At 37.5% G+C, this 17,772-nt stretch overlaps 1 protein-coding gene across 1 annotated transcript in view; it reads left to right on the top strand.

Moving 5' to 3' along the window:
• Positions 1 to 17,772, top strand: part of ptprnb (protein tyrosine phosphatase receptor type Nb) — a 32,352-nt gene that overhangs the window by 4,303 nt on the left and 10,277 nt on the right. Inside the window, 17 exon segments of the mRNA XM_048200550.1 lie at positions 213 to 318; positions 408 to 534; positions 664 to 1,003; positions 1,095 to 1,232; positions 1,365 to 1,399; positions 2,484 to 2,628; positions 2,631 to 2,772; positions 3,017 to 3,103; positions 4,049 to 4,128; positions 5,408 to 5,472; positions 6,902 to 7,111; positions 7,351 to 7,602; positions 13,593 to 13,740; positions 13,981 to 14,054; positions 14,516 to 14,593; positions 15,592 to 15,711; positions 15,815 to 15,981. Of these exon segments, the coding sequence (XP_048056507.1) occupies positions 213 to 318; positions 408 to 534; positions 664 to 1,003; positions 1,095 to 1,232; positions 1,365 to 1,399; positions 2,484 to 2,628; positions 2,631 to 2,772; positions 3,017 to 3,103; positions 4,049 to 4,128; positions 5,408 to 5,472; positions 6,902 to 7,111; positions 7,351 to 7,602; positions 13,593 to 13,740; positions 13,981 to 14,054; positions 14,516 to 14,593; positions 15,592 to 15,711; positions 15,815 to 15,981 (2,314 nt within the window).

The raw sequence follows: 17,772 nt of genomic DNA, 5'->3' as shown, positions 1-17,772 counted from the left end.
TGTAACGAAAATTATTTGATGGTTAACAAATGACATTTTTAGAAACGAAAATGAATACAAAGAGTCAATTTCTAAGGACATGAAATGTGGTTTAAACTAGATTTTTCCCCCTTTTTTTGTCATGGACATTCTTATTGTGTCATTTACTCACAAACATTACAAACCTTTTTGGTTGCTCTGAGCTGATGAGTTTTCCACTTATTATTTTGCAGGATTAACTTGGCGGGATGATGTCACCCAATCAGTGATTAAGAAAGAACTTAGCAAAGTTCCGAAGATCCCACAGTCTTCTGGGTTAAAGAATGTCCCATCCACAGAGTATACAATTTTGTCACATATTCATTTTCTCTTACTTCCCTTTTTCTTCCACTGTATTTATTTCTCTCTTAATCTCTCTATTATCAAAGGTCTCAGAGTGGCCCTTCAAACCAGTTCGACTCCAAACCGGTGCAGCCTTATATGGACTATATGATTGTCGATCCACCTAAGTCATCTCTCCATATGCAGAGTTTGGATCCTTATAGTTACCAGCGAGTGAGAGAACCTACACAAGCACCAAACACATACTGTAGCACTTTTGATAAATTGCTCTCATTGTAACTTTGGACGGATATCTACAACTGCTTCTCTTTAATTCCAGCATCATGTCTTTTTGTCTCACAGTATGGTTACCAAGATGAAGAGGAGCGCTCTTTGAACCTGGTGGAGGGGGGCAGGTACCCACCGGCCTCCTCTCGCTTTAGGGGAAATTCGCCACTTCCTCCGTCTCTAGATAAAGATGATCAGCTTCTGCAAGATCTGATGACTCTCCTCCTTTCCTCGCCCGCACAGCCCACCTCACGCCATCGCGTGGCAGCACCTCACTCCGCCTCATCTTTTTTTCAGGAGCTGGACTTCCCACTTGACTATAACAAGGACTTCTTTTCCCAAGATGAGAAGATCAACAGCCAACAGGAGCAAAAGAAAGGTCCCCAGAAGTATGGAGTGTTGTCTGGGCACAGTGGTGAGATTTTTTGTTAATATTATATATATTTATATACGTTATATATATATACTTTTATACTTTGTCAATGACTTCTGAACTCTGACTCCAGGACCCACTCAACAGAGCCTAAATGAGCTGCTCCTGCAACATGGATTTGATCTAAACCACCTGAACCCTGAGGAGATGGAGCGTCTCTTCACTGTCCTTCAGCTCCTGCAAAGTGAACCGACAAACAATCAAAGAAAACGTGAGCACCCTGAGATTTCACTGGAACGTTTATAGAGTAACAGTATACAACTCCAAAAAATATACGCACCTTATATGAGTTGGAGCTCCAAAAAATATGTAAGGTCATAACTGCTTGTTTTCCTTTATTCAGCCGAAACAAAGGATTCTTCTGCACCTCCAAAAGTGGTGAGCATCAAAAATGTTTCTGCTGTAGAGTGCTTTAGTATCGTTAAAAGGTTGGGTTTATCTCAGTTGTAATGCTATATATTACCTAGAGGGGGCAGCAAGTGTTAACTCATAATACTATGAAAATAAATTTATGAGGGAAACAAGAGCCATGATTATGTGATTTTTTTTATTTGTAAATAATATCTTTTAGGCCTCTTACCCAACATTAGTGTAGCTATGCACACAATATTTTAGGTGTTTTTATACCGCTGAAACAAGATATCCTTTCCTTTCCTTTCGTGTTTTTATATTGCTGAAACAAGATTATCCTTTCCTTACCTTTCGTCCATGATCAATAGTCATGGCTGGTTACAAAATAAACAGACTCTACTTGATGGTCCTCCCAAAAACATTTTAAAGAGATTAAGAGAAAAAGACTAGGAAGATAAACACTATACATCATACATTGAAGAATTATTATCCGTTGCCAGTAAGGATGAAATACACTACATAACCTTTGCCCAGATTTTTGCTCCAATTTACTGGATGAGCCGAGGTTAGGAATGTTGCCAAGTTCGTGGTTTTTCCGTGCTCCAACACCCTCAGATGTACAAATTCAGTGGAGAATTCAGCCAGCTGAGGCAGAAAATTGGTTTTTTTTTGGGCTAATTTTGCCATTGGATTACTTTTGTTGCACAGACCTGGCAACCCTGGAGGTTAATTGCCGAAAGTCTGCAGATTTGAGCTGATGGATTTCACAGAACATCATGTAGTGTATGAAGATTTTTTAGCTTCAGACTATGATTCTATCCAGTTGTAGGATATCCAACATGTTTGATATTTTGTGACAATTTCAGAACACATATTGTGTTTATTTGTCAAGATACAAGGCAAGTGAGTTGGTTGTGTTCAGAACAACTTTAATGTCTGGTAGTGTGTGATCCTCAGTCGATTAGTGTATGATGCCCAGGGTTTCTCTGTAACAAAGTCAGCATCTATATGATGCCTAGTGTTTTAAAATCTGCTCAGATTTGAAAAGTTGTGGAGTTTAAAAGTGGAGTCAGCCTATACCTGACATGGCATGTGTTATGTGCTATATTAGATGAAGATTACAGAAGGGGAGATGACCCATGTGGTGGAGAAGGCTTCTGCCCCTGCTACAAATTCCTCTTTCTCTTCTCAACTCAAACCCGGGCCCAAAACCTCCCCTAAAACCCTCGGGTCCCCAGGCACCTCCCAGGATAACTCCATCCAATGGGTGCCAGTGCACTAGGGCCTTCAGCTCTCAAACAAGAGGAAGGACGACTTGGAAAGGAAGCCCTGAGAGTGCCACCAGGAAATAATGAAACCAAGTTAAAGGAGGAATTTGGATACATTGTCACCAATCAAAGGTACAACTAACAGTTTAGACTGTTGGACTGAGTGCTAGTCTATGTGGGTGTTCCTTTTGTCTGAAAGCAAAGTTGTCATGTGGTATTTGTTTTCAAAACACTTCACTAACGAAGGACCTGGGGCACATGTCAAACTGGCTATTCAGTGGAGAGTCTGTTTGGGTGTTGGTTTTGTGAGTTCTGTGTTGGTTTGTGCTTGTGAAATTGTGTGTGTGGGCATATGAATGTGTATGTCTCTCTACAGCCATCTTAGTCTGTCTGATGGGGTTCATCTACTGAAGACCCTTGCTGAGAGGATCCATCTCACCACTGGCTCTTTCATCAATATCAGGTAGGATTAGGTTTAGCGCAAGGAGGCAGAAACAGCTGAGGAGAGTCCCAGAATTTGCTTTGATGGTGGGCACTAACCCTAAGCTTTATTTAATTCATAAACTTGCAAAGGCATTTACTAACACGGAATTTGAAGATATGGAGATAAAAAGGGAAGCTGTTTAACTTAGCTAACAACAATGCTTTACTTATTTAATATAAATCAAAGCAAACAGTCTTGATTACTGTTTGTTGCTGTGGTTAGGAAGCAAACACTAATCCCACTAATACTTTTTACTAAATCAAACTGTGGTGAGCTGGAACCTTGAGCCATTGTCCTAGGAGGACAGAGGGGGATGGCTAAGAGGGAAAGAATGAGAGAGAAGTGAATGGAATAAACTGACCTCAAAAGTGGATTTGCTTTGCTACTTGTCCTTCCCTCATTACTTGGATCACAATATCTAACACACATAATCAGGGTTTGAAATTAACAAATGCCAACCCACCAAATGCAGGCGAAAATCAACCATGGCAGTAATGCATTTCAACTCACTAGCTAATTTGGCAGGTTATGATTAATAAATTATGTCCTATCACTTTGCATGTCATCGCTATCAGAGCCCTTCCTCTAAGAGGAGCCTCCAACATTAGCAAAACAAAGCTTAAAGATGCGCCACACATCTTTAAAATTAGAAAATGTGAAAAGGGACTGAGAATTTTGTTGTTTTGTTCTATTATTATGGTATCCACAAACAATGACTGACTTTTGTAAAAGTTAAATAAAATATATTTAAATCTAAGCTTTGAATTTGATAATCTGGTTTATTTCTGATATTATTGTTTTGGCAATTTCTGAATGGATTTTATTGAATGGCTTAATTGGCTGGGGAGTGAAAAAGTTAATTTCAAACCCTGCACATAATCATGCGGGAAACTTGCATATGATTAAATATTCTGCTCTACACAGTGTGGTTGGTCCAGCTGTCACTTTCCGGGTGCTCCCCAACAGCCAGAATTTAACAGCAAATGAGGTGTCTGAAAAGACCGGTGAGTAATGAAGAAAATTTTTCATGACTATTAAGAGTGATGCCTGTCACACACAATAGTGTTTCTGAGATACATAATAATGGCTCAGAATTCAATACTAAATACCTGATATTGGCTTGATATAGGCTTAGTTTTCTTTCCTATGTTGACGTATTTTTGAAGGTCTTGTCCTTGTTTTAAATAGAAAATACAGCCATGAAAATGATTTGCCACTAGTCAGAAGTTGGTGTTATTAGGGGGAGGGGCATTCTCACTCCAGAGAGCATTTCATAAAATAATTTGAGAAAATAAGTGAGTGCACCATGAATCATCAGTTTTTGGTCCATTTCTGGAAGAGGACTGGATTGTAAATGCTTATAAAAAGTGAAATTTGACACTGTTTTGGAGCACACTAGCCTATGTCTTAAAGGATTAGTTCACCCAAAAATGAAATTTCTGTCATTAATTACTCACCCTCATGTTGTTCCAAACCCGTAAGACCTTCGTTCATCTTCGGAACACAAATGAAGACATTTTTAATGAAATCTGAGAAAAATCCGGTAATTAATGACAGAAATTTCATTTTTTTTTTTTTTTTGGTGAACTAAACCTTTAAAAGCAAACAGATCCAGGTGACTAAAAATCTGTTTGGATGAGTCAAGTCTGAAGAACATATGCGTGACCCACATCCGTTGAATTCCATATTTGCACCAGGTGTGTATAGGCTATTACTGATTAATGCAATTATTAATTGAACATAAGCTAGGTGTATTTTATCATATTGTGGTTATGTTGCAATAAAAGCAATAAGCTACTTGAAGCTGTGCACTTTTATAAATCACTGTAATGCTCAACCTTTTTGTGATTTGTTGCTTTCCATGGCAAAACACAGTAAATAGACCTTATTCACAGCAGCACCATCTTTGATTTTTTAACGGGAATTAAAAAGCGAGACTCTGAAGGATAAACATACATCTCTTCAGTGCGTTGTACTGTTATTGAACTGTTTTTGGATTGTTCTGCTGACTAAACACTGCAAAATGATCTTTCCAAGAAATTTCAGTAGACAAAAAACATGAGCTATGGAAAATTATAAGTGATCTAGGTGCTTTATACAGCGAATAAAAACACATCAAGTCTATCCCTCACAGTCTCGCTTTCATACCTGTCATGGTGCTGCTCTGAATAAGGTCTATTTCCATATGCCTATGTCTATGTTTATAAAATAATATGTTGAGAAAATATTAGAAAAAGCTGTCTGTGACTATCTTTACATTAATCTTATTTTTTTCACATGCAGTGGCTCAAAAGAACCTTCTAGAATCAGAGACTGGTCTAAAGGTGCTTCAGGCAGGTGTTGGGGAGGTAAGGATGTGCAGAAACACGGTGTCCTAACATTTGAGTCTGTTGTTTATCCCTTTCCCGTTAGTTTCTGTCTCAGTCAATGGTTGAAGAGGGAATATCTCACAAGACCCCTGACACCCACCCCCGTCTCATTTGCTTTGTTGCTATGACAACGACATCATACGTGTCAAACTGTCAGGCGCGTCCACGACTCTAAGCGCGCGGCCGATTGCCATCCCAAATGCTTCTCCCCTCAGAACACAACATTCCCGCAAAACATCACGATGTCTGTTCCAGAGCTGAGCTCTGTCACCGTTATTCGTTTCCCGCGAACTTAAACTTACCAACCGTTACAGCTCCTAACAAAAGTGGACGAAATTCAAATGTCAAACCGGTGGAGAAGAGCTCTAGGGTTACTGCACGTACAATTTTTTTTTTCTGCTCATCTTCGGCGGACCACCGGGCGCGTGAGGTTTCCAATCTCCATTAGTTTATTGATTTTTTGGTGAGTTGAACTTATTCTTAATTGATTAAATCGTGTTACATTATATTAAACCTGTTAATTAAACATGTTCCAGTGCGGGGCAGTAAAATAAATATAAAATAAATAAATCAGCTTTTTATCGATCCACCTACCTGTGGTTTCCGTTATCTTGATTCTTGACTGGAAATCTCATACAGATCAGAAGTCGCGGGGAAAAAATCATTTAAAAACGTTAATTATGAAATATTACCGTTTTAATCTAACTCAATGGTTTAGCTTTCATTTTACTCACTCTTCGAAGTCGGGCTTATGATCAGAAATGGTAAAAAATGAGTTTACTGGCCATTTTATAGACGGTCCAGTCTGTTTTTATTTGAATCTAGGAACCTGCTGTAGTCGTTAAACTGTTTTCCTTGAACTGCTCAGTGATTTGTTGAAATAAAGAACGCGCATTAAAAATGACCAATCAGAATGATTTGCACTCAGAATCTCAGCACAGACAGTGATGTCAGGTAAAGTTGGTTGCTGTGGCGACAAGGTCAGTGCGGTGTGCACAGGAGTGGTGATGTAATGCCCTGGCTCCTGTGTGGTCTGCATCATTCCAGCAGAGAAATAGGAATATGATGGGATTCTCGTGTGTTGAAATAGATTGTTTTCTCTCATCAGTTCCTTGCTTTCTTTTCTGCCATTTGAATGACTACTATAATACTTACATCAGACGTTAAGATGTTGCCCACTGAGATCATATAGTTCCAGACAGCAGGGTGGGATGGGCAGCCCTGTTTTAATACTCGTTTCTTTACCTCATAGTCCCTCTCTTTCCATCTTAAAATGCTTCAGAGAAATACACAGTCCTTAATGGTCTTTAAAAATCTGTGCTGCTCTAGGATACTACAACATTAATTATGAGATCTATAAATGATTTGTGATTCATATATTTGTTTTCATCTGCCTCCGGCATTGCAGAAGAACGATGGCCATTCGTTGCCAGTGGCAACACGTGTACCTGACGAAACCCCGTGGATGTTCATCATATTTGTGGTTTTGGGTTGTGTGAGTGGACTCCTGACGGTGGCAGTGCTCATCGCCCTCTTGCGCTCCCCTGACGGCCAGTTGGCCTCGGGGAAACTGGGACTAGGACCTGAAGCAGGAAATGTGACGCATTATGAGTACCAGGTGGGAAGAAGTGTTTGAAATGCGTACTGCATCATATCTCTGCAATAAAAACATTCTCTGAATTCAAGCTATTTCAGTGGTTTTGGCTGTGATGGCATGTTATTATCAGACTAATGTGATCAGATTTGAACAAGCAAACCAGAGTAATTTGATAAGCGTCGATATTGAGTTACTGTGAATTTCATATGCAGCATCTGTGTTTCTTTCTCTCGCATTCTCTTATTTTCTTAATTTTTCAGGATCTTTGTCGGCAGCACATGGCTGCTAAGTCCTCTTTGGGCAGGCAGGACTGTGGGGTCGGAGCTGCAGGTGGTGCCGGAGCGGGAGGAGGAGGTGGTGGTGGAGGAACGGATACGTCACGAGTCAGCAGTGTGTCGTCACAGTTCAGTGATGCACCTCAGCCAAGCCCTAGTTCACATAGCAGCACCCCCTCCTGGTGTGAGGAGCCAGCGCAGTCTAACATGGATATCTCTACTGGGCACATGATACTGGTAGACACTCATACCCCTATTTATCGACACAAAAAAATGTAATTCACTTCCAGTGAATAACAGTAAAGGCCCATTCACACCAAGATCGATAACTATATGGTGTGGACTATATTGTTCTTATAGAATTACAACACTTATTAAAACTTTATATTTATGGTTATTAGAGCTGCATGATTACAGATAAATTGAGAATCACAATTTTTTTGTTTCAAATAGAGATCACAATTCTACAGTTCTGAACAGACAACCAAATAAAATAATGCAATTTACTAGATAGAGGCTCTGACAAAATGTTAATTGCCTCAGTCTTTTTAAAAATGTTTCATTAATTTGAATTCATTATTTTAAAAAATCTATTCAATGATTTACTCATGAATGCTTCACTTGTTTCATTACTGGATAAATCAGCATTTTTGAATGAATCTCTTGCATGAATGATTCAATGACATACATTTTTAAGTCACTTGTTGCCACCTAGTGGTGTAATGATTAGGAATGGGCATTTTTCCAAAATATTGTATTCGAATATTTGGGCTCGTAAAAAACGAACATTCAAATATTCATTTATTCAAATGATGTTAAACAAGAAGGACTTTTTTTTTTTAATTCATCAAGATTTTGTATCCATTTCTGAACATGCTTACAATTAGGCAATATAAACAACAAGCTTACGTTATATCTTAAGCTTTTCTTTTAGTTCAAAGCATTAAACAATATGTGCAAACAAAAAAAATATAAAGAACAAAAGCAGTGCGAAAGAGAAAAATGCTAATAAAGCAGACAGCGCCAGTTAGTCAGTATATGGTTATAATTTTCATATTGATTCACATGTTCATGTTGAGAAAAACAATAATATCCACATCCTCGGGTAAGAAAACAAGCTGCGCTGACGGACTTTGCAGAAACGAAGATAACGATAATCCATAACGGTATGCTAAGCTAAGTTTCTAACAGCAGCACTTTGTGTTTTTTGTTTGTAAATATGTCTCCCTCAACGAAACTTAAAGGAAGCATATGTCTTAAAATCATTTTGCTATCTGATAAGTTATCTTCTCAGCTCATTCGGGGTACAGCTGCACTTACCTGACGTTGTGAATGCAGTGATGGACAGCTGTCTTTCCTCATTTGACGGGATTTTTGATTTCATGTGCTTTCTCAATATGGTGATGATATCATAACTCATTTTCATTTATTCATTTGATCAAAAGTAATTCCATTGTGTAAGATCATTTTCATCTTAGTAATTCCAAGCTTCGCGAGGCAACATTATGTGACGAACAAATAAAATAAACTTGTTAAACACGCTCCACAGCGCCACCCGGTGCATTAGTTATAACTGCAAGTTTTAGTGCTTAGGATTTATCATGGATTTACTGCATTTACGGCCAGCAAAGCAACATAGTAAAATTTGAATAGTATTTTTATTTTTCGAATATTAATTACAGATCGAATATTCGATTATTTGTGCACACCCCTAGTAATGATGTAATTGATACGATCATTATTTAAAGGTACCCTAGAACGTTCTTTCACAAGATGTAATATAAGTCTAAGGTGTCCCCTGAATGTGTCTGTGAAGTTTCAGCTCAAAATACCCCATAGATTTTTTTTTTATTAATTTTTTTAACTGCCTATTTTGAGGCATCATTAACTATGCACCGATTCAGGCTGCAGCCGCTTTAAATCTCGCGCTCCCTGCCCCCCCGAGCTCTCGACTATAAAACAGTGCATAAACAAAGTTCACACAGCTAATGCTGAATATTCTATATTGTACTTTGTACAGTTTATCAGGTTGGCCTCCACTCTCAATTCGTAGACAGCATCACTGGCTTATTTTTATTTATAAGGCAGTGATAGGACTGTTGCCTTCCTACTTATCAGTTTTCTCTTTAGTAGAAAACAACAGATACAATCTCAGATCAAGTAATAGCATTCTTTTTACTATACCTGCTATAAAATCTGAATTTGGTAAAACTGCCTTCCGTTATAATGCCCCTTCAACCTGGAATGCTTTGCAAAAACAGTTGAAGCTAGGCACCATCATATCTCTTAATGATTTTAAATTATATGTCACAGAAACTTTCAGCTATAAGTGTGATTGTATATAGGCTGCTGATCTGTTTTGTTTTCTGCCTGTCCTGGTTATGATATTGTGTTATATTTTGTTTGTTGTTGTATTTAACTTTTGTCTTTGTTAGGTGTTGTTGTATGGCTTATGGGGTGCTGATACATTTTTAAGTGCTGCCTTTCTTGGCCAGGGATCATTTGAAAAAGTGACTATAGTCTCAATATGACTTCCCCTGGTTAAATAAAGGAATAATAATAATTATAATAATATAACCCTCAAATGGATCTTTACAAGATGTTCGTCATGCATGCTGCATGCATGCTTCAGATCATGTGAGTATAGTATTTATTTGGATGTTTACATTTGATTCTGAATGAGTTTGAGGCTGTGCTCCGTGGCTAAAGCTAACATTACACACTGATGGAGAGATTTATAAAGAATGAAGTTGTGTTTATGAATTATACAGACTGCAAGTGTTTAAAAATGAAAATAGCGACGGCTCTTGTCTCCGTGAATACAGTAAGAAACAATGGTAACTTTAACCACATTTAACAGTACATTAGCAACATGCTAACAAAACATTTAGAAAGACAATTTACAAATATCACAAAAAATATCATGTAATCATGGATCATGTCAGTTATTATTGCTCCATCTGCCATTTTTCGCTATTGTTCTTGCTTGCTTACCTAGTCTGATGATTCAGCTGTGCACAGATCCAGATGTTAATACTGGCTGCCATTGTGTAATGCCTTGAACATGTGCTGGCATATGCAAATATTGGGGTCATACATATTAATGATCCCAACTGTTACGTAACAGTCGGTGTTATGTTGAGATTCGCCTGTTCTTCGGAGGTCTTTTAAACAAATGAGATTTACATAAGAAGGAGGAAACAATGGTGTTTGAGACTCACTGTATGTCATTTCCATGTACTGAACTCTTGTTATTTAACTATGCCATGGTAAATTCAATTTTTGATTCTAGGGCACCTTTAAAGCGCCATGTTACTTCCAAATGTTGATTTGCTATATTTTGATCGCTACTGTAGACATCAGTGTTTACATCCAAACTATAAACTTTTATCCCAGTACTTTGATCATTTGAATATTTGAAACAAAGATAATGATACTGTATGGTTGAAAAGACTGTTTGTGAAGCTGTTTCATACCTCTACATGACAACTGCTTTCTCTGGATCAGCGGCAGCGCAGACGCAGATCTGAATGTTCTAGTGCAATTTTGTCAAAGGTTTAATAGACACTGAAAGATCATTGTCATTTAGGAATGAGATCACATGGGTGTTTAAAGGGGTCCTTGATTATGATTTCACTTTTTTAACTTTAGTTAGTGCATAATGTTGCTGTTTGAGCATAAACAACATCTGCAAAAAGTTACGACGCTTAAAGTTCAATGCAAAAGACTACAACAAACGGCTGGTAGGGACTACAATGAGCTTCTTCCTGGATTAGTGACATCACTAACCCTAAAATTTACATAAACCCCACCCCCAAGAACCCGCAGCAAAGAAGGTGAGGCCATGTTGGGCTGCTTTAGAGAAGAGGAAGTGTTGTTGTAGTGGAGTGTTGTTGTCATGTCGTCAATTTACGCCGGACTGCTTCACAAACGAGGGTCGATTCAACACTGGATTTGCTCAAAGATGAACATGACAGCACATGGTAGTGGATGAGTTGAATCAACTCCACAGCAACTACATAAATGTATCCACTAACCATTCAGAAACGTCCAGTTTCATTCTAAAAGTTGTAACTTCTTCCTGAGTCTCTCCATCAGTGTCGACTCCGGTTTGAACAATGTAAGGCTGAACACGTTACTGACAATCCTCATTTTGGCTGCGTGAGATTCTCCAGCTTTGTTGTTGTTGAGCTGTTAAAGCTCCGCCCTCTTCTGGAAAGCGCCAGCTCATTTGCATTTAAAGGGACACACACAAAAACGGCGTGTTTTTGCTCACACCCAAATAGGGGCAAATTTGACAAGCTATAATAAATTATCTGTGGGGTATTTTGAGCTGAAACTTCACAGACACATTCTGGGGACACCATAGACTTATATTACATCATGTGAAAGGGGCATTATAGGTCGCCTTTAAATTGAGATCACTCTACGATGTGGTGTGGACTTCCCTATTCTAAAACTTTATATTTATATTTATCATTCTTGGTGTGAAATGGCCTTTTATTCCTTCCCTTTGGTTAACACTTTTGAATATGAATTGTCCTCCAGCTGTTCGTAAACATTAATATTTACTATATTTACTTCATGTTTTACAAAGAGTGTTTTGTTTCTTTTTTTGATTTTGTTAGTTTATTGGCATTCTCTTAATTTTCATTTCTTTTTTTTTTTCAAGTATCACATGAACAGTGTTGGGCATGTTACTTTAAAAAAGTAATTAGTTATAGTTACTAGTTCTCACAAATAGTAACTGAGTTACATCATTATAAAAGTAAATAATTACCAGGGAAAGTAACTAATGCGTTACGTTTTATTTTTTTTTCAAATATGTCAAATAACTTTGCAATATTAATATAAGTCTAAAAATAAATTATGCTTGATCCGACTGGTGACGCATGATCCGCTCTTGCTCACGACATGAAATTTCTCTGTACTCTACTATGTGTTGGTAGCCATTAAAGAAAACATAGTTTCATATTTATGTTTAAATAGGCCTATGCTATTTTTTTAATTCATCTATTTGATTATGAAAAGTAAACACCATGAGTAAGATAGGATACATCATAAGATGTGCAATATATCAGGAGACATGGAGTGGGTCAGACATGATTTTGACCACTTCATTAAGTTTTGTTTTGTAGAAAGCCTTTCTTTATAGTGAATTTAATTTTGTAAAAATTGTATCTTAATTTTAATCAATGTTTCATCAAACATTTGCCTGGATTTGATAAATAAGAAGCAAATATAGCAGACAATATAATCATGATATGGAGGTGCCGGCGCGATCACTTGCACATGAACTGGAGCATGTCTTATACGCTAAATGAACCGAAACTCAGCGGTTGCTTGCCTCACAGACATGAGAAATATATCTATAGAAAGCTTGAAATCTCTACTTTTAAACAAAATAATGCAAAACGAAAAGAAATAAGCTACTCTCTGATTATGTAATCCGAATGAAATGTGCATTCTCTCTAGGCGCGTCCACTATGCGGAGATCATGGGAGTCAGCAATGTCAACTTGATCTCTGCAACCGACACTGATTCAGAAAACATTAGTTTATTAATAAACAATTACAATGTCTCCTTGCTGTTTTTGTCACATTCATAATCATTACTTTTGCCGGTTCTTTATGGCAAGCTTTATTACGTAAACGCTCATTATTACGGTTTATTCTCTCCAGTATTTAATAAATTAAATGAATATAAATGTGATTAGTCAACTAATGGCTTAAATGAACAACTACAAGTCGACTAGAAAAAACTTATTTCACATATTTTTCACATATTTGCTCCGCTCGCGTGCTCTGACACAGACACACACAGAGCATTGTACATTATTATCAGTTTAAAATTGTATTTGTGCATGACTAACCTCCTGTACAAAATGCTTTGCAGGTCTATCATCTCTAGTCACACACCAATCATCATCAGTTAGCTTATGTGTCCCACCCCAACACAAACACCAGAGAAAAAACTTTGCAGGTCCATCAGTGAGCTCAATTACTAACACAGCATTTTATTGTCAGTAATGGTAACGGCGTTGTAACGGGGTGAAAAGTAATTCATTTGATTACTCGTTACTGAAAAAAGTAACGCTGTGAGTAACGCCGTTTATTTATAATGCCGTTATTCCCATCACTGCACATGAATGAGCAGCATTTCTGAGAGATCATACGTCTCTACTGGTGTTTCTTTCCTTCTCTCTCTCTCTATCTCACGCTTTCTAGGCATATATGGAGGATCATCTGAAGAATAAAGACCGTTTGCTCAAAGAATGGGAGGCACTGTGCTCCTACCAGGCTGAACCCAGCACCATCTCAGCGGCCCAGAGTGAAAATAACATCAAGAAGAACCGCTGCTCTGATGCCGTGCCCTGTGAGTAAGACCCTATTGCTCCCCCATCCCCTGCCTGTCTTGAAATGCCTTGATTTTTATGTTAGTGTACCTGGTGTTAGTGAGCACTTAGTCTTTTTTGCCAATTTTCAATGTTAACACACTACTCACACTATTTATACAAAAAAATGGCATATAAATAGTGCGTAAATCTCTTTTTCACACAACCTGATTGACTCTTTTGAATGGATTAGATGTGTAACTGTCAGTTGTTTAATGCAGATGACCATTCAAGAGTGAAGCTGAAAGCTGAGATTAACCCCTCCAGGACAGATTACATCAACGCCAGCACCATTGTAAGTTCGTGCACTTGATGGTCCTCTTTGCCCTGGATCTCATCATGTGACTCATTTCTTTGGAATCAGAAACATAAGAGTTTGAAGGGCCTGCATTATTGTCGCTTTCCTTCTCTGAAATCTAAGCTAGAAATCTAAAGCTAGAAAGCCCACCTTTCCTTGCATCCCCTTCTGTTACCAAGGCAATAATCCATTTATTCCTCATAGACGTGAAAGGCTGCCACTGGTTTCGGAATCCCCCTCTCAGCATTGCCATGGTTACATTGTATTGATCTCATTCAGGATGTGTAGGTCTGGAATCCCCTGCTGCTCTGTTGTAGTTGAGAGCGAGGGATCATCAATTAAGCCTTCATGCGCCTCGGATCACATTAATGGCCTGTTGTCTTGGTGATGGGCAGATCCAGGGTTAAGAAGGGCTAAAGCACTGACCTCTGACCTTTTGGCTACTGTTGACCCTTTAGATCGAGCATGACCCCCGGATGCCAGCTTATATTGCCACCCAAGGACCTCTCTCTCACACCATCTCTGATTTCTGGCAGGTCAGTAACATCTGTGTATGAATGTGAGACCTATGTGATCATTATAAAGTAATACAATTTGCTTGAAATGTACATTACCATTAAAACATTTGGCATAAGTAAAATTAGTTCAGTTTAATGCATTAAAAATATTTAACGCAGTTATTTTTTTAAAGCCTAATAAAACTTGAAATTGATGCTTTTAGTTATAATGTAATGTTGAATGTCTATAATAAATGTTTTAAAAAAATCTGTTTCATAAATACATCAGTAGCAATATTAGTATCAGTGAAACTGGCCTTCATTCATAAAAAGATGCCATTAAACAAATATTAAAAATATACTGTCTTTAAGTTGTTTCTACATTAATTTGGAGAGTAACTGTATAATTATTACAATATAAAAATATTAAAAACTCCAATGTTTTTAATTGAGATTAATTACAGAAATAAATTGCGATTACTTAATTAATTTTTTAATCGATTGAAATTGTTCAAAAGACACAATAAAATGTTTTACATTAATACAAAAATTCTATTTCAAATAAATGCTGTTTTTTAGCTTTCTATTCATCAAATAAAACATTCAAAAATGTATGATAGTTGCCACAAAAATATTAAGCAGCACAACTGTTTTCAACACTGATAATAAATGTTTCTTGATCACCAAATAAACATATTTAAATGATTTCTGAAGGATCATGTGACACTGAAGACTGGTGTAATGGATGGTGAAAATTTGAAAATTCAACTTTGCCAGCTCAGGAATAAATAAAACTTTAAAATATATTAAAATATTTTAAATTGTAATAATATTTCACAATATTACCAATTTTGCAGTTTTGGTGAGCATAAGAGAATTCTTTCAGGAACACTAGAAAATCTTGATGCCAGTCTTTTGAATGGTAGTGTATTCTGTGTATTTTACACTGTTCTACATATTAATTATTGCTTATTTTTTGTGCATTCATGTAAATACTGCTTAAATGGCATGTTTTGTAAGCCGTGTATGTTGCGCAGATGGTTTGGGAGAGCGGATGTACAGTCATAGTGATGATGACGGCTCTGGTTGAGGACGGAGAAAAGCAGTGTGATCGCTACTGGCCCGACGAGGGCTCTTCTCTCTACCACATTTATGAGGTTTGTAATATGACTTGTGAACTGAAGAGATGCCCAGAGGTGTTTGCTTTATGTAGTGTAAACTACTTAAAATATTGTGTTACCCTTCAATTATCTCACTCAGGTGAACCTGGTGTCCGAGCATATCTGGTGTAATGACTTCCTGGTGCGTAGTTTCTACCTGAAGAATGTCCAAACACAGGAAACTCGTACCCTCACTCAGTTCCACTTCCTGAGCTGGCCTGCAAAGGGAATACCCACCTCCACACGCCCTCTGCTGGACTTCCGCAGGTACTGCACATGCTCACAAACATACATGATGTGTAAATACATTGTTTAGACATGTATGAAGGCTTGATTATGATGATTTGCTCTAATGGCAATAACATCATAATATTGATTAAATGCTTTGAAATAAGAACCATCCTCATCATTATTATTCAAATTTTATTTGTGGTAGAGATGCACCGATTGATCAGCCAGGGATCGGAATCGGCCGATTTTCCTCATGATCGGCCCGGATCGGTGATCGGCCGATCAGTCTCACTTCTTACCGATTCCGAGCCGATCTTTTTTGTTACCAGCGGCACAGGCAATAACGTCAAATGCGCGTTCTCGCTCTCTACTCACGGTGAAGTGACACACACCTGCGCGGGCGCCTCCTCTCTCTCACTCGACACATTCGCTCCGGTTAAATAGTGCTTACTGTGCAAAAATTTTAGTAATTCCCGCAGGTTTCGCGCTCACACTGAAAGCACGCGCACCACTGATCTATATTAGTGAAGCGAATATTTAAGCATAATGCGCTTAAACTGTCAAATACATTCAAAAGTATGTCAAAACCAGCGGCACAGGCAATCTTGGCGAGTATACAGATAAACACAGTCAGTTTTGAATCGTTAAATAGCTAAGAAAGTGAACCCATGTTCTGTGTAACAATATTGGGTCCGTTGAACACCGTTCATAAACTCTTAAAGGGACAGCAGTCCAATATTCCTACTGCTGTCTGTCATGTTAATCAAAGAACAAAAGTCAAAGAAAATCAATTTCAGAATACGTTTTATAACTTTAATGGTAAGAATTGATCTGTATTAATATTTACAACAAAGACTACAGAAATTAAGGTAACCAATGTAAAATAACACTGAATGTGTCATTTTACATTTGATTACTTTAATTTCTGTAGTATTTCTTACCTGAATAGAAACCCAGTTAACCCAAAAAACTTAGTTTCATAGCTCTAATTATTCTATTGCATTTATTTGAGCTGTTTATATTTTATTACTGACGTTTACTTGTTTTTTTTTTAATAAAAATAAAACTTTGCATTGAAGAAAAGTAGATTTTTGTTTGTATATGTTGTCAATTATAATTCTTAGAAAGAAAATCGGAACCGGCAAAAATCGGTATCGGTCAATCTCACTAACAAAAAATCGGAAATCGAAATCGGCCAAGAAAATTGCAATCGGTGCATCTCTAATTTGTGGTTTACTTAAATCATTTATTAAGGAGGGATAGGTTATATTTTTTTAACAATTACTAATATTTTTATATTTTTAATATTTTTATTCATGTCATTTTACCTTGTGCAATATTATTATTATTTTTATACAGCTGGAAATCATACATATTATAAGTTCAGTGTTCTGATAAGCGTACACTATAACTGTCATACACAAAATTACAATAAAATAGTTACACATCATTTTTTTTTTGCCACAAAAATCCATGTGAATTTATGTATGTCAGTTTCACATCATGTTCTCCTTTTGCTGTCTTTTCTCCCACCTCAGGGCTTCAGACTCTGACCAAATGGTCGCATTTTGCGACCTTTTCTTCTGCCAGTGCAACCAAGTTTTGTTAGAGGTCGCACTGGAGTGACCACTACATTGCACAACTGATAAAAGAGCTGCCATTTCTGTTTCATATGAGAAACATCAAACGGCAAAAGAAGTGAAAGTGAAACGAAACAGCGCTACTCATTTATAAGCACGGAACAATAATAGACATCACAGCCTGAGATCTGCGCACGCCGATCTTGATCATGTGACCCTGTTACTATACAGCGCTGGGAGATCCAGT

The sequence above is a fragment of the Megalobrama amblycephala genome, linkage group LG8 (assembly GCF_018812025.1).
Source record: "Megalobrama amblycephala isolate DHTTF-2021 linkage group LG8, ASM1881202v1, whole genome shotgun sequence".
NCBI lineage: Eukaryota > Metazoa > Chordata > Actinopteri > Cypriniformes > Xenocyprididae > Megalobrama > Megalobrama amblycephala.
Note: the sequence above shows the minus strand (reverse complement) of the source record. Positions and strands in the feature narration are given on the sequence as shown.